This window comes from Rhynchophorus ferrugineus, unplaced genomic scaffold (assembly GCF_030347505.1).
Source record: "Rhynchophorus ferrugineus isolate W39M unplaced genomic scaffold, kcgeb_rfMv2 rfM10, whole genome shotgun sequence".
NCBI lineage: Eukaryota > Metazoa > Arthropoda > Insecta > Coleoptera > Curculionidae > Rhynchophorus > Rhynchophorus ferrugineus.
This window is the reverse complement of record NW_027472589.1, coordinates 2541832-2568832: the sequence shown is the minus strand read 5'-3', so window position 1 is coordinate 2568832 and position 27001 is coordinate 2541832. Positions and strand designations below refer to the sequence as shown.

The 27001-nt window shown below is 32.9% G+C and overlaps 1 protein-coding gene and 1 non-coding gene across 3 annotated transcripts in view; one reads left to right on the top strand and one right to left on the bottom strand.

Moving 5' to 3' along the window:
• The window catches only part of LOC143203591 (glutamate receptor ionotropic, kainate 2), a 148747-nt gene that overhangs the window by 17734 nt on the left and 104012 nt on the right, over window positions 1-27001 (bottom strand). For both annotated transcript variants that reach the window (XM_076415802.1, XM_076415803.1), the window contains exons 4-8: window positions 20838-21025; window positions 14833-14994; window positions 9660-9911; window positions 9429-9604; window positions 3331-3549 (exon numbers count right to left, since the gene is read on the bottom strand). In XM_076415802.1, coding sequence (XP_076271917.1) covers window positions 3331-3549; window positions 9429-9604; window positions 9660-9911; window positions 14833-14994; window positions 20838-20937 — 909 coding nt within the window. In that variant the 5' untranslated portion in view covers window positions 20938-21025. The remainder of the gene's footprint in view (window positions 1-3330; window positions 3550-9428; window positions 9605-9659; window positions 9912-14832; window positions 14995-20837; window positions 21026-27001) is intronic.
• On the top strand, window positions 11890-11994 carry LOC143204362 (U6 spliceosomal RNA). The gene has a single exon (XR_013007590.1). It is a non-coding gene; the product is annotated as a U6 spliceosomal RNA (small nuclear RNA).

Sequence of the window (27001 nt, the reverse complement as noted above, 5' to 3'; positions counted from 1 at the left end):
GAATCTAGAAAATCTGAAAAATATTTACTAACAATTAAACTTCACATTTTCCATTGTAAATTAAATTAAAAGAAGTTATTCTTTCGCTCGAATCGCAGTTAATTATATGCAACTACTGTTGCCGAAGAAGTTCCCGAGTGCAATTATTGGAAAGTGTCCAATTTGGACGAGGAGTTTGCTCGAAAAGTTGAAACATTTGGCACTAGCCGGTCTTTTGTCTGGACTCGATCGATACGAACTCGAATCAAAATAAAAACACTGTTCTTTCTTTGTCTATTCGTAAGTTTTTAATTCTCGTTTGTTGAAGATTTCTGCATTCGTACCGAACAAAATATCACCATGTATTTTTGTGAAACATTAGTATCATGTTACAAAGTTTTGATATATTTGCTTAGATTTTAGTTTCACATTAATGCCTATAAAAAGATTTATTATATTATAGTATCAAATATTGAATAACATATTAATTTCATTAACAATATCCATCACCTTCAATACAGTCTTCATTTGATGTAGATACCCAAGTTGGTATCTTGGAATGACAATTTTTGTTTCGAGAATTATATGAGAATATAGTATGTGTGTGGCAAAACTAGAAGAATATCTTTATGTATTCTAAATACTGTTTTTAATTTCTTGAGAAATCTGGTTATCTAGTCGGTGGTTACTTTTCTAAATGGAAAGCAGTATATCCTAAGTGTTCTTCTTAATATTCTCTCGTTTTTAAAGTTCATCTCCTCTAATATCATCATGGGAGGGTACTCAACTCCTTCTTTCATCTTAATGGAGAGAAGAATATCCTATATGACATAGCCTAGGGGTTGGTATGGATAATAAAATTTCAAGGAATTTATTGGCACTACACACCAACTTGTGGACAAAAATATTATCTTTTGGAGAGCTTTCTTGGGAAAGAATCCTGTAGTTAAAACTTCAGGAGACAGGAAGAAAATTCTGTGAACGCTAAACTAGCCCTTATGGAGCTTGTACATTGATAAGCACGAGGAAATTGATTGATTAGTATTGTGGTTTAAAGTGTTAGTTAATTATCTATGCAAAATCAAAAAAAATTCTTATGCATTATGCATGACAATACATGACAAAAAATTAAACAAAAACCAAGCCAAGTTTTTTGGACTTGAAAAGTATCAGAACCAATAAAAATATGGAGATTAATAAAAGATTACTTATAAAGAATGTGTTATCATGTACCTAAAAATTGTGACACAACAATTATAAAGTACCAACTTAGGTATAACAATTATAAAAAATAGAAATGGGGATCCACTTATGCAAAATACAAAGGGATTGTCATAAGCAGCAACGTTCTGAAAATCATACTTGTTCTTAGAGCGTCTCTATGAATGGATTAATATGATATTAAAATAATGAGATATTGATAGGTTAAAATTCATGCTGCAAAAGGGCGAAAATAATGATAAAACGGACTGACATAATGAAGTAAAGAAGCTTATGAAGCTATATATAAGATAATATTAAATTTTAAAATAAGGATGATCCTATTTATAAAAATATCCTATTCACTGTAAGACCCTTTAATGTTCCTAGACAGGTAGCAAGCTTCATCGGTTAAATCTTGTTTTCCTCCAGTTCGCAATTGGTCGGTAACTGAATTACGAAGACATCTCGTCCGAGGCGATCGCCTCTTTATCGGTCTCCATCAGTTCTCGTCAATAGATGGACGATGGTCTATGACCGGTCAAGTAATCTGTAAAAAGTTCATCCGCTCGCAAAGTTGGCTGTGCCAGCGCGGACCGGCCATGCCCCCGAGGCCAAACAATTTCCGTGGAATCTTGTAAATAAATGATCGAACTGTACGGTTATTATTTTTCCGTTTTTCCCCCCGGCTCCGGGCGTTTTGTTTTGTTTTTCTTCTGGTCTTTACCGGTAGTGCGATTATATAAATAGGAAAGTTTTGTTTATAAGGTAGTTTTTCGGTTTAATTTTCCTTTTGTTTCGTGGAGCCCCTCAGGGTTGGAGATAATAGGTTCTCAAATTATGTATTAGGTGCATGTGTGTGTTCTGATCATTTTTTCGCTTTGATCAAAATATTCTTAGTTATTTTCTTCAACTGTTTCTCATATTTCTGGCAAAATGTGTCGAATGATGTCGATGTCGAGTTGTAATAGTTTGCAATTGTTTGTTTGGCTGCAATAACTTTATATTTTATTTCTAATTATCCGTTTTCACTTTTATTTTGATTTTTCAACTTGTACTTTTTTGTTTCCTTTATAATTTGATAATAATTCCTTTTAGTATATAACTGTTAGAATAATTAATTATACCGAGTCCTTCAAATTCCAATTGTTATAAAGGAAATTCAGAAATTCTCAACAAAACATGAGGAATGACTCCATTCCTATGTAAAGACCAAAGTGTAACTTTTAAAAAATATTGAACTAGCAGACTCCAGAGTTGTGTAGTGAATTGCACTAAAATCTAAAAAACCCTGAAAATAACTAACCACTTTAATTTTACCAGAGACTAAGCAAGGGTCAATGGATCTTTTTAGATAATTACCTAGTTTAAGTCACTGTATAGATAAATTGTAAGTTAGTCGGCAACAACTAGTAATGATGTATTAATAAATTTTTATTAATAGCTTGCTTGTCTGCTTTTAGCTATTTTAACTGCAACAATAATTATTCAGATCCTGACTCTTGTGTACTTTTATATATTTTCCTTTCTAAATAAAAATAAGTCCTATCGCTTCAAGTCTCACTACTTTGTTTTTTGATTTATTTGTGTTGATACAGCAGCTTTGGTTTGCGTTAATGTTTCTATTTATTGAATTATGACTTGATCATATTATCTATATTTGATTATTTTTTTATTATTTCAAATTGTGATCTTCTAGGTAACAATATTAACTATTTATACGGGTCATGAGAATTATTATGTGTAATTTTTATGAATTTTACTAAATAATTGACGAAATAATAATAAAGAAATAAGACTTTTAAAGTAGACGAATAGTCTATTATTTAAATTGTACCTACACTAGAATTCTACAAACTCTGTATTTATTATTCAACACATAACGTGCCCCTTTAGCAAGTGAATTGGTTTAACGTTGTCATAAAACGTTTGTAGTCTCCATGTTACAGGCAGGGTTTTATTTGATTAAATGCCGTAGGAGAGGCCGTTTGAGAACAATTAGTTTTGATGCTGTCTGCGGTTTAAACCTTAAAAGAAACACACCGACAGAGGGACGGTTTTGTCGGAAAAGGCCGACCGAGTTGACGTAACTTTTACAACAAAACATCGCCGTAATATTGGATAAACGCACACAGATGGAGACGTTCTTACCTTGATGAAACTGGTGTTGAACGGCGTCAATTCCTGGTTCGCCTGAAACTTGCTCATGTCTCGGAGGATCTCCCTGACCGAGAGTTGGTCGGTGTCGACTATGCGGAAGGCCGTCATGTTGACGAAGTTATACTTGAAGTCCTCCAGGTCGAAGGTTTCGATGTCAAACGATGTGAAGACGTAATGATATTTGTAGTCGTTCATTTGAAGCTGTAATATCTATAAAAAGGTCATGGTGTGACGTATGAATATGTAATATGTGTTTCGAACTTAGAATTAGATTCTGAATGAGAATTTTTCTGCAATTCTGGTTACAATGTTCCAGAACAGCGTCTGTGTGACTAACAGAACCTCATTGAATAGCAAATTTTACAATATTAAATGAACAACAATATATCTCATGTAAGGAAACACGCTTAAAAAGTACGGCAGATCATTTCTTGTGATTTTGATGAAATGTTTAAGATTATTTGTGATTTTACTGACGATTCTACCACAATTGTGATTTTATTGAAGAAACAACTTAAGAACAATGGCAGCTTGTGGCTCAGCAAGAAGTAACCTAAATAGCAATTGCCCAGAGTCTGTATCAAGTTGAAACAGGTCTTGAAGTTTCTTTTATAATTTAATTATTACATTGTTACTAGTCGTTTCTGACTAACCTACAATTTGTCTTTATGATAACTTAAATCTAGGTATATAACTAGGAGGACTCACTACACAATACTACACAAGATCAGATGGTTTGATTCTTTTGAGTCTGTGTCCTGTTCTGGTGGTATCCAAAAGCTGCAATACTTTAATATTCTCATGAGAATGGGGTCTTTCCTCATGTTCCCCTACAATTCTTTTGATTTCTTGGCTGACTGTAGGTATCTGAAGGTCTTGATGTAGGTAGTCAGTCCTGTAATATTTGGGTGCGCCCACAATATTTCTCAGGACTTTGTTCTGAAAATTTTTTTTCTTTATGTTACTCTTTGCAGAACATCCCCATGATTGAACTCCGTATGTCCTTGTAGGTTTTAGTATTTGCTTATATAATAGCAATTTATTATGTACTGATAATTGTGATTTTCTTCCAATTAGCTAATACATTTTCGTATATTTCAATTTCAGTTCTTCTCTTTTCTTCTTTATATGTTCCTTCCAGCGAAGCTTTGCATCAAAATTCATTCCGAGATATTTAGCGTTGTTGCTATATGGAATTAGTGCTTGTATGGTCTGATTGTAGGTGTCATCTAGACACATGCATAGATTTACTTTCGTTAATTTTTCTTTTCCAAGCTTGTGTCCAATTACTTATATTGTCACTTGCTATTGTAATTTTCGTATGGCTTCTTCACTATTGTCTCCAACAGTTATAATCGCAGTATCATCAGCAAATGTAGCTCATAATATTATCCATTTGTTCTATATCACAAGTGTAGAGTAGATAAAGCATTAGCCACAGTACACTTCGTTATGGTACACTTGCTTTAGCTTCTTTTATTGTAGAGTAAGCTTCTTCCTGTTTAACTCTAAATATTCTGGCTGTAATGTAAGATTTTAGTAGTTCGGTGTGTGGTTTTGCTAAGATTTTCTGTAGTTTATGACAAGGCCTTCATGCCAAACCTTATCGAAGTCTTGTGCTACATCTAAGAATATGGCTGAGCATACTTTTATACTTTCGTAGGCTTTTTCAATGAAATCTGTTATTCTGTGGACCTGGTCAATTGTTGAATGCTTTGTTAATAAACCCAAACTGGGTGGTTGGTATGAGGTTTTTTCGCTCTATGATAGGCCTTGAAATGATCGATATATTTTACTTCTCTAGTGCTAGAAACTCTGGGCTAGAAGGCGCCATGCCTGGCGAGTACGCTGCTAGGCTGGCAGGTGGTTTATTAGAGATGCTCAAGAAGTTTAAAAAATGGATTGGGTAGCATCTAAATCAGCAAGGAAAATAGGAAAAAGCTTTAAAAAATGGCAAATATTTTGATTAATATATATTGTACCAATTTTACGCAATAAAAGCCTTTTTAAAATGAAAAAATAATTAAAATACACCCAAGCAACTAATACATATAATAAAAAATAATCTATTGCTGATAACAATGAATTACATGTAAATCTATTAAAATAAATGATAGTTTGTGCATTTATATTGTTGTATATTATTTATACCATTTGGGAATACATAACATAATGATAAAAAACTATTTTAAATCAACCAGATCCTGCATATGTTTTTATGACATCCGAGAAAACCGCCATAAGATATTATTCATATCTATTTATATTTGAAAATTCCGCCGCGGTACAAGCTATGAATTTAATTTATGTGCTACGTTTCATACCCAAAAGTGGAACATTGTAAAGATGGTTCGAGGCGGAGTATATACCTTTTATGCCAGTTAAACTATTCGCATTTATATTCAACTATTGTGCTATCGTCATCCTTAACACCCTAAAAACTTTACTGCAGCCACTGTTACGTGAATCAGACAAATGGACTGTGTAAGGTCGGTGATTTGCATAAAGATATTATTCCGACGATATAGTAAAAAGTTTCGGCGTACTCGGGGTTTCTCGTATGATCGTAATGGTGTTCGTACATCATCTGTTGAAAATGTATGTAAATGGTAAATATGATCAAGTTTCTTCAGCGTATTTGTAGAGGTTTATTGAGGACTCAAAATATCTTTATTGAATGACTTGACATAGTGGACAAACTAGTTTAGTCGATTTGAATAAGTTGTATCTTCTTAAATTATTTTACACTTTCCGGTAATCTACTTTAATTAATGTAGTTTTGTTACAAATTTCACAAGTAATACAAAGATCTCTTCGTTATTAGGCCAGGGGGTCTCAGAGGATGTGACAATACTGACACTCCAGTCTGCCAAGTCCAAAGTCCCCGGCCTACCATTGTAAAACACATTTTTTGGCAGATTTTTTTTTATCCAACATAATTCGCTTTAAGGGTGATACACTGATTATAGCAAACCTCCAACTTTTCGATACCATTTTTGTAGTACGATTTATTCTTTGTTTCAAAATAGGTTCCAGTTTCGTCGATCACCTCTTCATTCGACGAAAATTTGTTCCCAGCGAGCATTCTTTTGAGATCTGAGAACAGGCAATAGTCGCTGGAGGCCAGATCTGGAGAATACAGATGAGGAAGCAATTCGATGCTCAATTCATGGATTTTTGATACGGTGCATTGTTTTGGTGAAGGTGAAAGTGGTCGCTTTTCGGCGATTTCGTCCTTCAAACGGTTCAATAACGCTATGTAATAGTCGCTTTTGATGGTCCTTCCTTTTTCAAGGTAGCCCATGAAAATTATTCCATGCGCATCGCAAAATACAGACGCCATAACGTTGCCAGCCGACTGTTGCGTTTTCCCACGTTTTGGAGCGGGTTCATCGTGTGCAGTCCACTCGGATGATTGTCGATTGAACTTTGGTGTGAAATGATGGAGCCATGTTTCATCTATTGTCATATATCGATGTAAAAACTCGGGTTTATTATGCTTGATCATCTTCAAACACTGCTCCGAACCATCAACTCGTCATTGTTTTTGGTCAAAAGTGAGCCAGTGCGGCACGCACTTTGCACAGAGTATTCTCATATCCAAATATTCATAAATAATATGGTGTACACGTTCACTTGATATCTTTAGAGTGTCTGCTATTTTATTTAATTTCAATTTACAGTCACTCAAAATCATTTTGTGGATTTTTTAAATGTTTTCATCGGTAATAACCTCATTTGGGCGTCCACTGCGTTCACCGCCTTCGGTGCTCATTTCACCACGTCTAAACTTAGCATACCATTACTCCTAGTTTATTTTCTTGGGGCAATGTCCGGAAACTCGGCATCAAGCCAAGTTTTTGTTTCACCTGTACTTTTTCCTTTCAAAAAGCAATATTTTATCAACACGCGAAATTCCTTTTTATCAATTTTTTTTCACAATAACAAAAGCTGCTTCACTCAAAATGTTATAATTCCCAAACCAATGATCCGAAAAGTGTCAAATCTACACTCGCATCTTTTGAAGGTTAGGTCTAACTAACAAACATATGGATTTAATATGGATATGAATATGGATTTGTCTATAGGATAGAATATAATTATGATCAATTTGTGATATTTTGACGACGTTTCGGTGAAATCTCATGTGCTATCATCAGACCGACCTTGTCCTTTACTTTTCTTTACACGAATTGGGTTCATATATACGTGGAAACTTGTAATTTTTGTATTACATCATAGACGGTCGCATTTCAACGCTATAGTCAGACGTATTCCGTCTCCCGTCTCATTATTTATGAAACGACGACATATCCTCGCTTGCCAACCACACGTCCGACCTCCCGCAGCTATAATATGCACTTAAACGCGCGCTAAGTCTTTTGTCGATTCGCCGTTGTGCTCTCCGCTACTTTCCATGGCTTCGTCTTGTTATCGAGTATCGTATTGAATAGTCCGCGACGGTAGAGGACGTTTTGCACGTCGAAAATCGGTCTCGACGAAATCCGGTTTTATTGGTTTATTGGGAGCACAGATTCGACTTCGTATCACCATTGTTGTTCGAGCATCGCTGGTATAAAGCCTAATCGTTACTGATGCCCTGGCTCAAAGAGTGAAGCCGTTCAATCGCTTTTATTCTCATCTACACTCTTCTAAATAGCTCTTTTATATATATATATATATATATATATATATATATATATATATATATATATATATATATTTATATATTTATATATTTATGCAACATCTAAGGCTGAATTTGTTCAATTTCGTGACGAAAAAGTCGGGTGCTGTTAAATCCGGAATCAACTGTTACTTCGCGAAATTAGTATTCGGGAAAAACGTCATTCAATAATTGAATTGTTGAACGAGCTGTGTGTGCTGTGGCCCCATCTTGCTGAAACCACATGTCATTACATTATTGTACCATTTCAGGCACAAGAACATTTCGAATCATGTCTTGGTTCAGCAGTAACAGCAAAATAGGGATCACTGATGTTTCCAGTATGAATACCACACCATACAGTTATTTTTAGTGGATGCAATGATGTCTTATGAATTAACTGAGGATTCTGTGTTCCCTAAAATCGACTGTTTTGTTTATTGGCGTGGCCACTGAGACGAAAATGGGCTTCAACGTTCAGTATTAATTTAGATGAAAAATCTTTAATTTCAACGGACAGCATTACTGTACTCAACTCGTTAATCAGGATCTCTCGGTAGCAATTTTTGGACTAATTAAATTTTGCACGGGAATGAATCAGTTCTCAAAATTTGCATTAAACTGCATGCAGAAATGTGTAACTGGTTCCGTCTCCGAATCTGCAACAAAATCACGCACCAGAGCACATTTTCAGTGCTAGGAGACGTCCGTTGTCTTCCAGAACGAGGCCTTTGTGCTGTCGTATCGTACTGTCTAAATTCGCATGTAAACGATAGATTGTGAGGCACTGGACGGTGAGGATATTTTTGACGCAATTTCCGCTGAGTGGCAATAATAGAACGATTATTTTCAATAAATTATTATTTCAAAAAAAAATTGTTTCTATTTCTGTTCGTTCTTGTGGCGTACATTTATCCATAATAAAATTTGTACGTCTGCACAATACAATGGTCCTAGCGAAACTGACATAAACGTCATATAACTAAGATGACGCACAACAAAATGGTAGCGGGATTTTTGCCCCACCTGTTACATGAATTACATTGAAGCTATTACGATGATGACTCGTGTAATATGCAAGAAGAATATGCAGAATTGTTGGGGGTCATATAAGGAACCATTTCCAATCACTTGAAGAACAGGGCAATGACACAAAAGCTTGGATATTTTGTGCCGTATTTGGATTGAAGACAAGCAAGTCGTTGAAGCTGTTTCAACGACAAACTCACAAAACCAAACAAAACCTAAACGGCTCTTAGAAATTTTTTTACAGACTGTACAGACGCATTATCCATTTAATCTAACAAAATATTATATCCATCTAAAAGAGTAACAATGCTTTCAGTATTTGGTGAATACATTACTACCAGAATAAAGTTAAAAAAAACGATACAAAACCATTGAGTATTATATCGGCACTCACCCCTTTCAAGAAAAGCTGCATATTCGATGGCTTCGTATCGATAACAATATTGTGAATCTCCTTGGTCTTGATCTCCTTCAGTACAGCACGGTACGACTCCGGATCCGTCTGACGCAGATGGATCTCCAGGTTTCTGTTGTGCGGCGACCTCACCAGCTCCCGCAGCTTTATCAGTCCTGTAATCACATCGATTTCGCACCTGATTCTACGCGAGAACCTCGAGAACCCTACCGTAATCCTCCTCGTAGATTATCGCCACCTTCGTCCAGTTCAGAAAATTCATGACGTCCTCAAAGGCGGCGTTGAGAAGGTTCTGAGCGGGGTACAGGTTGATGGAGAACTCCTTGATGTCGGTCTCGAGGTCGATACGAGTTTCGAGGTGGGGAATGTCGAGGGCGTCGCAGATGGAATGGATGTGGCCGCCCAGCAGGGGGTCCGAAGGACCGAACACTGCGTAGACTCCGTTCTGTACCTGTCGACAGGCTGTAAAATCGTTAAATAATTAAAATAACTAAACCAACAGTCACTTCAAACCTAACACTAAGTTTAAATCCCGAGAATAAATCTGTTTTAAGCCTCTTTAATAGAGAACTTACGATAAAGTTTGTAATGATACTGAAACAGCATTTCCAGTAAAATTTGAGCTCGTATCTATAACTGCCCTATGCAAATATATGATGATAAAAACAGCTTAGAGAACTTCCAGACATTGCTATTAAAAAAAATTCAAAAGCACATAATAAAATCATACAAACAAAGGTCACATACAAACGTTAGAATGATAATTGATAATGTTTTATTAATAAACAGAAATGGTTAATAACACATTGGAGAAAAAATTGACAAATGATGGAATCGTGAACAAATTTTAGAAAGATTGGAAATTTAATAGCCTAGTTATTCACTTGAATGAAACTTTCTGAATTTGGGATTATGATTTAATGCAGACAATTTACGAGACAGGATGATGAGAGTGGAAACAACTATAGGTGGGTATATATAATTAATATGCGATGACTGTAGAAAATCATATTGTAGAGTGTGAGAAAATTATGTGCAAAGAATGTGCGTAATTGCTCAGAATGTATTTGAGCATTTGTCTAAAATATACGAGGAGATATTTAATGGTAACTGTTTTGCAGATATGGTAAATGTATTAGACATAATGTAGTGATTGAATCTAGTTTTATTAAGAAATATGTATAAAGGTAGTAACAGAATAAACTAAGGAGATATACAGTGATATTAAAATGACTTTACAAGAAAATACCGTATTGAAAAATACGGTGTAAAATACATTACTTGAATATACAATTGCTAATTAGGTGGATTAGTCCTCCAGAGGATACCACTAGATAAAAAAATGTGTCTAGATGGACGACTAGATGGACTAGATAGTATAGACTCCATAGATGGTATGAAAAAGAGTTCAATGTAAGTATAATAAGATACAACCCAAACCTAACAAGTACTATAACTATATAATTAATTGTAGTTTCAAGTTCTTCAATAATATATACATTAAAGGTACTATAACGTTAAAATAAATTATATTATAACATTTCTGATTCACTATTTTATTTAGATTACAATTTTGATATGTCAGAGCCAAAATAACCTAAAATTCAGAGATAATGTGCCAATATTGCGACGTTACTGTTTATACTAACACTCAAAAGCTTTGATATCAACAATGTACTCCTTCTAAAATCTCCTTAGTCGAAAGTTTACGAGAAAGTGAGTAATGATCAGGAACATATCGACGACATGTGACGATTTCGGGAAAAATACCACCGGACATTATAGAGCTATCAAGTATTAGAAACATCCCCGTTAGTCATTTGTAAAATGTCAAGTCGGCGGTGAAGCATCATTTATTTTTTCGCGCGAATGGTGTCGTTGAGATTTCGCTCGGTTTGGTTCGGTTTTGGTCCCTGCGAGAGTGGCGGAGAGAAAAAATTGTTTGCCGTCAGTGTTATCTTAAGCCTGTTGAATTTAAAGCTGTCGCCCGTTTGTTGAAATCATTATTTTGTTTAACTGATATCCGCTGGGGTTATTAATATTCTCAACAATTAAATTACTACGAAGTAAAGTTAATGATTCCGTTTTGTTTTAGGTAGGGTTCAAAAAAAAAACGAACCTTTTAATTTTAAAACAATTTTTCGTCGATAATAGTATTATCTAGTTGAGGTTATTCTTGCTGTAAAATTTTATAGAAATATTGAGCTCAAATATCTCTTTCGATATTGTTAAATACATTTTCCTTATTAAATACGGTTCGTGTCGTTGAGATTTTGTTGTGAGATTTGATCTCAGTTGGAAGGAAAGAAAAACTGTTTTGAAACCATGTTGAAAAACTTATTAGATATGTTCAAAAATTATATTTCCAGAAAATAATTAAATCGTTTTGTTTTGGGTAGGGTTTAAGGAAGATCTGAACCTTTAAACTTGAGACAAATTTGTACAATTCGGCAGTACATATACCAAAATTGGAACGATACAGAGAAGATTAGCATGACCCCTTTACAATGATGACACACAAAATCGACTACCTGTAACTGTTGATCTTTCCATGAGGAATATTCTCAAGAGAAATGATCCTCCGTCATTAATTAAATTAAAACTGATAGATACCAGGAACATTATTTATCTGCATGGATGAGTCCAACAGCAATGATTATGTAGGCGCTGCTTTTACACCAGTGTTATTGGAAAAGCACTTCAAACTTCCCTCTTCATCAGGCATATTAACGATCGAATTACTAGCTATGGACAAAGCTCTAAAGTTTGTACAGCATATACAAAACAACCTTATAGTGATTGCTTCAGACTCGATGAGCCCTTTAAAAGCCTTAATTCGGTCCAATCAGCCAATTGACTGCAAATTTCAGCAGCAGCGGTAAAACTGTGACATTTATGTGGTTTCCTTCTCATGCTGGAAACAGAGAAGAAGAAAGATATTTGAGATCCCTTGTCACTCTGATTGATAGGTCACTGACAGGATGCAATGATTTGGGGTCGTCGTTGTATGTACGTACCGTTCATAGAGTACTCTTTTCTGTTCCATCGTACTCTTCAACTTGAGAGAAACGATGGAACAGTTCCTTCAGTTACATTGCCAAATCTGCAATGATGGTAACCATTTTTTATTCAAGCTCAACAGTCTCGCTAGGAAATTATAAATTAATATGGAAATTAATATTAGGATAATATAGGGATTCACAGCATATGGTATATCTATGTTAAATCGCTTCGGGTACTTATTTGTAACCAACTTGGTGTTGAAGCTTCACTGACAGGCTCAACTATTCAGTCGAAGAACTCATTTACGAGAAACTTTACTTTTTTACTTTAATTTGAATATGAATTGAAACCAAGACACATAAAAAAACGGTCATTGAAAGCGAAAAAAGGCATGAGGACCATGTATCATGCATCAATATCAACGATAAAGTCTAATATCAATGGGCCCAAGCTATATTTGGAGTCATCAGCTTGGCGTAGATACTATCAGTTGTTGAAACCTAATAAAACCATCAATGGGGATTGTTACCCATTACAATTGATGCATCTGAGCTGAGCACTTCGTGAAAAATGGCCGGAACTTGATCAAAAACATAACAATGTTATTCTTCAGCATGATAGCGCTCGAACATATGCTGCAAAACCGGTAAAATTTATGAAGATAGCAAAAACTGGACTATTTCGTGGATAGCCTCAAAAGATACATCGTTCTTTCGAGATGGAACTCATAAATTACTTGAAGGATGGGAAAAAGCAGTAGCACAATACTTCTATTGAAATATATTGTACCGATTTTTACAAAAAGTCTTCAAATAAAAAAAATCGTGTTATTCATCCTCCTGTTGACTTACCGAAACAACAGGAACCAGAATTGATTGATGCCCTACTCCTCGTTAATATCAATACAGACGCACAACAACTCTTATCTCATGCAAGCATCTTCCTCCAATGGCGAGTCGCAACAACTTTCACCGCTCATTCCGTAAGCGGACCAGCGGAAAAAAGTATCGAGTCAATTCATCATCCGCGGGCTCTCCATTTATTAGCTACCGATTCGGAAAAAAACGATAATTCGGGGAGAAAATATAACAGATAACCGGACAAGGTCGCTTTTTATCCTAGTTTTCGGACGAAAATACAGGCACGAAAGACTAATGGGCCTTTGGCCGCCACATAATCGATGGCGGGCCAATGGCGATGCGTGATATATTTATTTTATACTTTCCTCTAATAACTTTTAATGAGGCGGGTCGTGTTGTTCGCGGTGCAATCGATGGCCCCCTTTTTTGATTTATAGTTGACAGGTTGGATGGGTTTCGAAGGGAGCTGGGGGGACGGTTTCTTGCCGATAATTAATATAGATGAGGTGGGGAGGGAGATACTTAATGTCCGTATGGATCATGTACAACAAAATCAAGATATACTGTATTGACAGCAAGGTAATTTTGCCTTTATAATGTAATTTTTTGGTTGTAAACATAATTTTCTTTTTATAAACAACGTGAATTAATTTTAATAATTGCTTGGTATTACTTCTGCAACTACATTCGTTTCAAATTTATGTCCTTATGCTTTACTGGATAGCTGATTCTTTGCTAACAAGCCATATATGGGTACTACATAGTTGAGGATCTTAATGCCTTTTTTTATAAATCAAGTTCTTTCCTATTATTTTTGTTAAAATAATCATAGCTTAATGAAGAGAATAGGGCTTGTGAAGAGTTTTACGCTGAACTGAGTTACAATACAGTAGTATTGTAAATTTTTAAGCTTCTTGTGATTTTTTGCAATTTTTAAATTTTTTTCTACCATTTCTGTTAAAATAATCGCAGGTTAAAGAAAATTGTTAATTATTAGTTATATATTAATTCATATACCACCTTTAGTTTTTAAGTTTTAGAAACGAAAATACCCTTTATTTTCAAAAAATAGTGGGTCTCTGTTTTTGTCATATATATATATATATATATTTAAAAATATAAATCCTGCAGCAATTTAACATGGGATTTCGTTCTTTTTACGTCAAAATACATGTGTCTTGAAAGTTTTGTCTTTATCCGAGAGCGAAAATATTTTGACACATTTTCCATATATAAATTCGCGATTTTTTGACATTTACAATTTTTTTTTGCTGCCAGTTCCATTCAATTAATCGCAGGTTTATCGCAGGGGATCTTCTTCTTCATTGTATGTCACATATCTTAAAAATGCAGTCTATAGTAATTTAACATAAATTGATTTTGCATAACATTTAACATCGTGAAAATAAAGAATATAAAATAAAATGAAGTGAGATATTGTTTATAAATCATCTGGATCAAAATTATGGTCCATTAGATTATAACATTTTTTTATTTATTGTAGTTATTTCTTGACCTACCCTTTTTGCTGGCGTGGAAACTGTCGTCAGACGGTACATACTGTATATCGTAAACGAGGGAGGTCCGGGGCAACAGGGTCTTGTCCCTGTTGATTTTGTATACGGCGTATCTGAAAGCTATTTCAGAGGCGCTACCTTTCTGATGTTCTGTGAAAATAGCACCTGGAAAAGACATATGAACATCTTAATATTACGCGAAATTTATAGAACATACAATAATTTTCGCCGCTTATTTATTTTGCTTACTATATAGTGATATATATGTACCATTTTATTAAAAAAATGAAAATCTCTGACGAGCAATAACTTAAATATTTAGTTCAAATAAAATTATATAACAGTTTAAGTTTTAAAAATCTCTATTGTTTGTAATATTGAAAAAATAAAAGTGAGTACAGCAGAAATGTTGTGATATATACAATAATAGTTTAGTCATAAGAGGTGTGGTATTTAACAATTGAATTTCATTTTATCACTACTAATCGAGACGTCATCCATGATATAAAACTCGATATTTCAAATAAAACAGAGATATTGATATTAGATTAGAAAACTATTCAACGATCTAGTTTTAATGTTAATAAAGAGAATCAACAGAGAGTGCGTTGAAGCATGTACAATAAAAGCTTATCTATTACAAAGCTGATGTTACATGTAATAAAATAACATTGAACACTGGAACTTTTTCTCCTTTCAATATCAGTAAGATCTATAATAATAAACACTAGCGTAACTCTACGGTTTTAAATAATGTAATTCTACTATTTAAAAATATAGTCTTGAATATAACAGAAAAGGTGCACCATATATAACAAAATTATGAAATAAAGACTCTGCTAATTGAAAGTTAATTTCTGTGTTAAAATAAACTAATACTTATTTATATTGTTAATAATATTAAAAGAAAACACAGAAACAGAAAACAAAAACATGTGTATAACAGAAAGTATGTTGAAGGATATAAAATAACAATTTATATATTGCAACAGTTATATTGTTTGTAACTGAATAATGTTGACCTTGATGTTTGAAAGACTTTTTAATACAAAACCCGATATATATCAAAATCAATATTTAAATACCTAGCTTTTTCTTATTAAAATGATAATATTATCAAAGAAAAGGTGTTCCATATACAACAAAATTATGAAATAAGATATGTATTCAGTAACGAAGTACATTTAATTTCTGTTTTAAAACAATTCCATAATTATTTGCAAAACTGTTTGTATATTGTTAAATCATTTTCGACAATTTAATAACCTATTCAGTTATTAAAATTTAATTTAAGATATTTTTTGTTGAAGTATGGATAACAAGGAACGTTTTATGAGCGAACCTACACAAATAATTTTCATTGAAAACATTGAACATCGAAACTTTTTCTTCTGTAAATATCAGTATGATCTATAATAATAAACACTAGCGTAACTCTACGATTTTAACTAATGTAATTCTACTATTTAAAAATATAGTCTTGAATATAACAGAAAAGGTGCACCATATATAACAAAATTATGAAATAAAGACTCTGCTAATTGAAAGTTAATTTCTGTGTTAAAATAACCTAATATATATTTATATTGTTAATAATATTAAAAGAAAAGACAGAAACAGAAAACAGAAACATGTGTACAACAGAAAGCTTTTTCTTATTAAAATGATAGTATTATCAAAGAAAAGTTGTACCATATACAACAAAATTATGAAATAAGATATGTATTCAGTAACGAACTATATTTAATTTCTGTTTTAAAACAATTCAATAATTATTTGCAAAACTGTTCGTATATTGTTAACTCATTTTCGACAATTTAATAACCTATTCAGTTATTAAAATTTAATTTAAGATATTTTTTGTTGAAGTATGGATAACAAGGAACGTTTTATGAGCGAACCTACACAAATAATCTTCCTTCGGACAATAACAATATTCGACGATGATCTCGTACCGTGTTAGGGGCGTGGTAGATGGCGCTAGTTTTAATAAATCGTCCCCGATAATCTCGGAAGCAACACGTTGCTAAGCCCAACGCCTCTAGCAACAATATTGAACGTCCTGTAGGGGCGCTCTAAATTATTAATAACATGTAAATAGAAATGGATGGAGCCCCCTCATTAACATGCATGGCGAGTGGAGTCTTTGTTTCTCCTGTTGACAGGTTAAACGGTTTAATTTTTTCTATGCGGGATAATTTATAGTGTGTTTTTACGTTGTTTGCATATGGATGTGGCAATTTAAAAGGATCGTCCTTATTGTCTTAAATGTGGTTAATTTATTTCATTTTTTTCCAACATTACTAACATAGTAATATTTACTTTTGTTTATTACGTCATTAATCGGAATACTAGATTTTTATAAGATAATGGTGAATGATCTGAGAAAATTAATTTACATAACGAAATCCACACGAATTTTGAGAAAATAACTTTTTTGTGATATGATTGATGTATTATATATTCATTCTATGTACAACCAATAGGTGAATCTCTTTTTTAAATTGAATTTTAAAGATATAAAAATTGAAGGACAATAACACAAGCAACATATATAAGATCATTGACAACATTTTTTTTAATTTTAGCAAAGTCGATAAGGTTTACGATTAGATTAATAGTTGTGTATTCAACAATTTATTCATCAGGTTACCATAATTTATTATGATTTTTATTATGTAAATGACAACTAGAAAATAACTTTAGTAAGTGATCGCGGCCAAATTATTAAGCTGTTTCATAAAGAAATGGCGGAGGATCTTGTCTAATTATGAATAAATGGTGGAGGATTCAAATAAATCAGATTTTTCATTGATTTCTGTCGGGTTTCCTTTTAAAATCGAAAGAATAAAAACTTAATGTATAAAAAAGGCTTCCAATTTACAGGAAAAAGACTCTATATATAGCATATAGAACTACCTAAATTCACTACCTAAATATTTGCCGTTCAGTTAATATATTTCAAAAAATTGATCAAAAAACTTGTTTAGGTTTTGTTTTCTTCTTAGGTTAAGAAAATCAATTCGATTTTTGATTAGATTAATTTCTATGAACTTATAAATATATGATGCGTGTGTTTTTATTTGTAATTCATTGTTGGCTCCATATTTTAAGTGACATTTTAAAAATAGTTCATCAAACTAGAGGAACGATAACGAATTAATATTATATTATACTGAAAACGTAAAAAATACAGTGGTATAAATAATATAAAATTTCTCCTACCTGTTATATAAAAATTTCATTGTCATTAACTCAATTATCACGTTTTATCATAAAATGGTGGAATAACATTTTGATGTCTTTTCTACTTTGTCCTTTGTTTTAAAAACATCAATAAGATTTTTGAATAATAATACATAACATTTTCTTTAACCTAATTTAAACTGGAAACCATAAAACCGCCTAAATGATGAAGTATTCTCTCGACATCTTTTTTTATAAAATGGTGAAGAAACTTTTTCAACACTTTTCGTTCTTGTTTTAATGAAAATCAATAAGATTTTTTAACTGATTAATAACAACACACGATACTTTCCTTGATTTAATTCAAACTGTAACATCACCCAAAATGATGAAGTATCCTCTCGACAGTCTTTTTTATGAAATGGCGGAGGAACTTTAAAACTTTTTTCTTCTCGTTTTAACGAAAACCAATAAGATTCTTGATCTGATTAATAAAGACACACGATATTTTCCTTAATTCAATTCGAATTGGAACCCGCAAAACCGCCGAAATGACGGCATATCCTTGCGGCACCTTGATGTAAATCCTCCCGAACTTTTTCCCGATCCTCCGCGGATCTAATTGCGGATCTAACTCGCTTAAAACTTCATATAACTTCTTCGAATCGCCTCTTTAAATTCATAGCTCGCGACGAGAGGTCGGGGAGCGAGGGAGGGAGGTTTGGCGAGGCGGCGGCGCAAAAAATAGACGTCGAATAATAACTCAGACACCAAGATTAGTCGGGGGCTCGCTTTTGAAATATTTATTCCAATTAAATACCTAACAATTTCGTTATTATAACGTGAAGAAGAGTGGCTTAGGCGGGAGTGCTACGTTTGCCCGTCGCCTTTGTAACGGCTCTTGGATTTCGGGCGGTCGGGATCGGGCTACCCCTCCCCGACCCCCGGGGGGTTCATTATACGCGAATTATTTTCGGAATTTTTAATTCTGATCCGTTTGATTAATAGACGTCGTTTCGCTTACGTACCGGTTCTTCGTTGAGTCAATTCGAATTTACTAAATAAGGGGTGAAGGACTGTGAATTAATATTGAAGGATTTACAATGGGTTTTCTGAAATTATCCTCACATTTTTTCTTTATTGTGAAAAATTGGTACATTGTATTCTACTAAAAGGATTTTCTATCGATAGCCGCTACGTTTTCCATCTCTCAAACAATTTATGGATTGCGTTTCGAAAAAAACTATGTATCTTCTGAGGATACCCACGAATTTACCCATTTTCCGATATATTCTTAAGAAGTGAAGGGCTGTTCAGGCAATTCACGGCTCATACGTCGGAATAACTAATAATCAGAAGGGACAATGTCTGGAGAATGCAATGGGTGCAGTAGTATTTCCTATTTTAATATTTCCAATTATGTTCTGGCCGGTTTTACAACAAGTAGTCGAACTTAATTCGGATAACCTTGTTATGCTTTTTCTAATATTCCAGCCACTTCCAGCGCAGTGCTCGGATTTTTATTGATGGTTTCATGGAGTCATGCCTTCAAATCTTCATCTTCAAATGTTTTGGTTATCCAGAACGTTATTTGTCGTGAGTTTCAAACATTCAAACCAGTATATACTCGTTGAAATTGATGGAGTATGATTACCATGAGCTTCATACTGAATTCGATGACCCTTAGCGGAATTTTTATCCAAATTGAAGTGAAAAAATAAAAATTCCCGCTAATACGATTTACTCGGTAGAAATTCAGGACATTTTCAACGCACTGGAAAAATATTTTGTTAACACTTTAACGAAATGACACTTTTAGGAGTTGAAATGTCAGTAAGAACACGCCATGGAGCTGGTTATAAATGTACCCGATGCGATTTAATACACAGTAACACTATTGTAACTATTGTAGTTGTAAGTCCATTAAAATGAACTTATAGGTTTTTTTATATATTATCCAGTAGCACCACCAGTTTTTAATGAATTGAACATGATTCTTATAAATATAAGGTATGTTTTATATTTTCATCTATAATAATTTTATCAGGATGGATTATCTGGTTCTTGAAAAAATCATTTACAAGCTTTTTTGCTGATAGATTTTTGCTTTTAAACAATCATAGGTTAATGAAAATCAGTGAAATTATAAAGAATTCATGTTGAATCGCATGGTGACATAATAATTGCTATAGAACCTTTGTTTTTTTAATATTTGTTGATTTCTGTTTATACAGCATATTTTAAGAACTTAATTAAACTTACTGCTTTGCAAAAAATTAATTAATTTTTGCCGCATGTATATTTTATAAAAGATAATTATTTAAACGAAAAAATAAAGTTTGATACTAATTTAATAAGTTGTAAGGTATAAGAATTTTTTAAATTAATAGTTGCGGAATGACTATCTTTCAGTAAACAAGTCAGAATTAATTATATCTGGATAATGAAACACTTCGTACATAAATTCCCTAGTTTTAGTAATGTTTTTTTAGATGTGCCACCGTGTGATGGAAAAAGGATATTTTTCTTCCTTGTTTTACATAAGAACAATCTTAGTTTATTATCTTGCCAGAGTGAGGGTAAAGCACGAGCAAAATCCTTATTTTTACCACCACTTTTTCATTCCTTGTTTAGGTTTACCATCATAATGGTAGACTCAGACTCAAGTATACTATATAGTGATTCGTAACAAACAAGGTTATTTAAAAATCGTAGTCAATACACGAACTGAAATATTTTCGATTTAGTTTGACTAAATGAATGACTTTGTTGAAAGAATATATATAATGCGAAGTCATTGAACACTTTATTTGTACACTTACCTATTCTAATAACGGGAGGTAGGGCCCATATAATAGTTGCGGAGGCAGATAGAATGATAAACACCCTGAAGAATATCTTCCAACGATTCAAAACTGACATCTTTCATCTCGACGTCTGTTCTTGTACTGTTTGCTCCAGTCTACTTCGATGCATATTATTCTGCGTCCTGCTAATGTAGTATGGATACCTGCAAAACAATAATAAAGAAATATGTATGGTACATATTCATATAAATACATATTTTGAGATTATTTTTATACATACTAGTACCCCTAGCACACTGTTATTGTTATTGTATTTGGGATATGTATCTAGAACCTTTGGATCTTTTTCTGTTAATATGTTATTTTATAATTATTGTTGATGCTGCAACATAGTTTCAGCTGCAAATTATAAATAGAAAATCGAGCTTCTCTTGGTGTATAATTTTATGTTAATGGTGCAAGATTGTCTTATGATCGATATTTAGTTTTCTAACGATCAAACAAAAGTAATAAACAAATAGTAATTCCGTATAGTCTACAGAAAAAAACAGGGTTTTTCAAATAAAATTCAGATATCACCATATAATACACATAACTAGACACAGAGAAAGAGTGGAAACTTTTCAGATAAAGCATTAAAGCGTTATGAATGCAAATATTATTAAAATAGAATATTGTTTATATTGTTAATGATACCGAAGAAAGAACAGTGACACATATAACCCAGATAAGCTGTCCTACATAACGTACTACACGCAGACTACATATACGTAGTCCTTTGTTAGCACCCTGGGAGGGATACGTAGCTTGATCTACATATTATAAAATGGAAATTTTTGCCCTCCACTCACGTAACTATCGCGTGCTCGGTTTCGAGATAAATTCAATCACTATTGCAAATTTGATTTTTGGAAAGGAGAGGTCGCCTATTGGCCGAACAAAGGGAAATGGAAGGAAATATATTATAAGCTCGTCCGCATTTCCATATTGTTTACATTTTGGGAATAGGTTCGTTTCTTTTATTGGCGTTTCTATCGTGGTGTCCTGACTTGTGTTCGGGGTAGGCTGTACATGGATAAATGCCGAATTAGAAACATAAATCAGCTTTGCAATAATATATAAAACAATCGTTACATATGTTAGAAGTACCCGAATTGATTTAATTCAGCAAAGGAGAATCATAGGTATCTCAATTATGTAATCATACACATTCTAAACTTATTTTAAATATTGAAATTTTAAAATATTAGGTACTGCTCCATAATAGGAGTATTTTAATATTACTATTTATTAATATTTTTGTAACAATCTCTTATATGGACCGAATAAACAACTGGAGAATCATAAGTATCTCAATTATGTAATAATATAGATTTTAAAGCTTGCTTTTCATGTTGATATATTAAAATATGAGGTACTGCTGGGTAATATGTCTTTTTATTATTATTGTTTATGATCGCCAAACAAATGTGCGCGATGACAGTGAAGTGCATAGGCTCAAACACAAACTGCCATAAGAACTGTTTAATAGACACAGAATGAGATTTAATAATCTCTATAATAAGCAAGGATAGGTTTTAGAATAAGTTAGAATAGATTTTAAAATATGTTAGAATAGTGTCTAGAATACAGTAGATCACTTACTACTAAATCACTTACTAAAGTGATCTTCTACATATCAGGACAGTTGTATTATATAACTGAAATAATATAATAATACTTATTGCCCACGGGCAGATTGTTGACGCTTTAGGAGGTAAATAAAAATATTATTGTTTTAAGAGGAACTGGAGAATCATAAGAATCTTAATTATGTAATAATACAAACTTTACTATTATTTTTGAGTTATTAATTTTCGAATGGTGACATCAAATAACACAATAATTTCCTGATTTATTGAAAATATGTTATTGTTGGACAGTATTATTATTAAAATAATAAAAAAATGATTTATCGAAATTTTCAAACTCATATAAACCTTCTTAATCAAACTAGCAGCAATACACTTACTGCAAAACAATAAAACCAGACTTATTCCTCTCTGTATCTTAGATGATACCATTAAACTTGACGATTTATGATCCCCTAGGAGGAAATGTCTTCCTGTTGTGTCCGATTCTTACCGAGGACCGTTCCTTACCGGTTACTAGGTCAGTGATGTGTATCCCACCCGGCCATTCTGGCATCGCATCAGCATCTGCACGAACAAGGAAACAAAATAACGTCCGCAACGGATCTGCGACCGTGGGCGATGTAGTAGATTAGTCAGCGTTTGGGGTTTGCGCCATCGGTTCGTCCCATACATGGAGATATCGTATAGTCGTATATAACGTATACAAGTCGTAAAGTTAAACAGAGAGCGCATTCGATATGTTATTCGAAATTGATTTTTGAAGTCGAGCAAGGCATTTTAACTACATATTATGTAAAGGTATAGGATACGAGGGATATACGAGTCCAGTCGTATATGTACTATATTGAGTTAAGATTTAAATGAAATAAAAATGCTTCGAGGTCGAAATTTTTTTTCCAATACAAATAATTGATGAACATTATAACAGCAATGCCCACAGCTATCTACTAAATTAATTAATTTCTGTGTTTGTGACTGTATATTATGTTGAATGTAGAATAAAATATGAATAAAACACATTCCATACTAAAATATTTTGCCAGCGCCTATTCTTTTCAAAATTATGAATTATAATATAAAACTATGTAGAATAATTGTCCTGAAAATATTCCAGGTTTATTGGTTTATATTTTGAGCCTGTTATATATTATACCATATCTGTTGAAGACAGTAGGGACTATTGAGTTAAAAATATATTATATAAATTAAATTAAATATCTGACGAATAAAAAGCATAACATGTAGCCTATTAATGAATAGAAAACAAACTGTCCAATACAAAATATTATGGCTGATATTCTTATTATTTAGAGTGAATTAAGTGAAGAAGTGATCTTATTTTATATGTAACTTTAATTAGTATCTTAATGGAGGAAATATTTAAAAAATAACGTATAGTGTTTATTCTGTTAGCAGCCTATACTAAATGTTTATGTTTTATTTTAAAATATGATGTTCAAAGCAAATTGCCGTAATTGGATAATCTAGAATATTCAGAAGTGTTGCAAGGAGTAATGAACTACACCTTCACAAGCATTTAAAGTTACAGCACACTTCTGACATAATCTGGCATCGCGATAGCATTAATTCAATAAGAGGAATCAAGAAACAGGTATAAAACTAGATAATTATTATATTTGGACGGGGGGATTAAAGAACAACAATAACAATAAAACATGAGTTACGTTCACTTTTGCGACTTTTACTGAACACACATCAAGCCCACTATGATAAAACGATTAACTTGAACGTAAAATAGTTTTGGATATAGTCCAGGAAACTTTACTGCTACGAAATATAATTAATGTTCTTGCTGTTGCATAACCAAGTTCGACTCAGATTAATGGTAATTTTACTCGAGTTAAATAAAACATATTTTATTTCTAATGAGATTATACTAACATAAGGATTTGTTGATATTATTATTAATAAAATTTGTTAAGGAATAGGACAACAAAATATTGATCTTAGATGTTGAAATTTTATCAATCTTGTTGTACTACTATTTTCTTCATTGCAGTACTATTTTTGGCGGCCTTTCTGAGTACAGTCTGTAGCTAAACATGCTGAGATATAATCAAGGACCAATACCAAACCTTTTTTGTATATATCGAGCTCACATCTTTTTTAAATCATAGTGCATATTTAAAATTGGTAAAAACTATTAAGAAAACTGTGAGTGTCTTAATAAAAACTTGATCTGAAATAAAATTGGAAGCTTTTTAAGGTTTCTTAGTTGGCGTCGACCAAAAGGCCATTTTTCTTTAAGAAAATTATTCTATTTCTGAGTAAGTAAACAAATCTGAACATAACATAAAAATGTATATGAAAAATTGTTCATAGTCCAGAGAAAACATACTTGGATGGTATTTTACACAAGAATATATTGAAATTACGAACGTTTTGGTACTTTTCTGCGATTATTTTTGTTTTATTTATGATACCTTTAGACATTTGAGATCTGATTACTTTACAGTATACTGCAGTGATAAAACATTACACTATTAAAGTTTAAAGAAATATTTCAATTAATTAAGTGAAAACGCATTCAAATATTAGATGCTTATTATGGAATAGTGAAGCCTTTAAAAGGTTATTTTGTTATTTTATATCTTCACATATATATGGAAAAGAGTATACAAAGTTTTGGTACTTTTCTGCGATTATTTTTGTTTTATTTATGATACCTTTAGAGATCTGAGATCTGATTGCTTTACAATATACTGCAGTGATAAAACATTATACTATTAAAGTTTAAAGAAATATTTCAATTAATTAAGTGAAAACACATTCAAATATTAGATGCTTGCACGTATCTTGATCATGTTCCCGCTTTAAAAATGCTCATTTCCTGCATTTCCATTCTCTGCACATTTATATCGTTAAAACCAAGATAGGGATATGAAGAAGTATCACAATAAGCTTCTAAAAGGGTTTGATGAGTGTTGGAAACTCTTTTCTGTTTCACAGTTAGTTTACATTGATACTTATATTTACTTGTACATAGTAGAGCAGAGCAGAATTTAGTGGAACCAAGCCACCATAGCACTGACCGGTATTGGGTATGAGTTAAAATTAAAAAAAAAACATGGTTTCATTAAACTTTGGTATTTATGAACGTCATTATAAGGCTATTAGTTAAGTTTATTATAATTTCAAGATGACTATTGCTAATGGCTTTTAAAAATAAACTATTTTCAATTGATATTTAGTTACTTAACATATGTGACTTTAAATTGTTTGAATAATTCTTTATTAGTATTATTAGTATTTCTACAATAATACATTTCTACCAAGTATTCATTTCTATAACGCAACATACATAAGGGAAAAAGAGAACTTCGAGAAAGGTGCGATAATCTAGTAGGAAAATAGAAAAGACTAATAAAAAATCAGAGAAAAAAGTAATTTTAAAAGGTTTTTCAGAGTCTAAATGAAGAAAATCACACTATTCTGAAATTTAATTTAAAAAGTTAACAAGACAAATAAGGAGAATGTAAAGAAAGCTCACCTTCATTCAGACACTGAAGACGATGAATATTTTTGTCCAGTATGCGCTGACTTAGTCTCCCAAGAGAAGAGTAGATACAATACCCCTCACATTAAATGCATTTTTGGTGTGAATATTTTATATCTTTTTATGAACTGTGGCAGTGATTAAATTAATTAAGTGATCCTTTCCGTACGTGAAACGTTCTACACCTTTTGTTATGTTCTTGTTCCCATATTTCGTATGCTCTAATGTGTAAATATTTGTATAACCCATTGGTGGGACAATATACCTAATGAGCCATATGCCTTTTTGCTTTATTTTTGGAAAGTGTTTTGATCCTAATATGTGGTCAAATAAATAAACAACTGATTTAAGAATAACTCTACGCTGATTTGAACCAAATTCTGCTTGAATGTCGCTCTGTCCTAGTTAATCACTGCACAACATTCAACGTTCACTTACAAACATTCCCAGAATAAAAATAACTAGTTTTCGATATCATAAAATTTTCATTGCCCAGAAAAAATCACCGATAAGAATAATCCTCTCGCGACCGATTCCAGAACGGTCATCCCGGTTTATTGAATGATCCAGATCGTCGCCGTCGAGTATCCCGCCGATAAAACGGGGGCTGGTGGGACCCGTTCCTTTTTTACAACCTCCGAATTTAAACTGCCACCCCCCTCCCCAGTCCGGAAATAAAGATAGTTTTTCGGAACTTTAACGATTTCGAACGGTAAGCCTCGGCGGGCATGTTTTTACCCTCCAGAAAATATAATCTATCATGCTATCTGGCATTATCTCTCGGTTGATGTGATATATGGTTGAGGGGAGGGGGCGGCGAGGAGGTGGGACGACGAAAGGGCCCGCTAAGAATAATGGCCGAGGATTGTTGGGTACTACAACTGGTGCCAAGAAATCAGGGGTGTGTTATTTGTTCGGGGGTGTGTGGTAGGAGTGCCAAGAGCGAGATGATGGATTCGCTTTTGTTTATTAACTTGCTTTTTTTTACGATTCATCGGTTAAATTACCCTCCCGTCGGTTTATTTAAC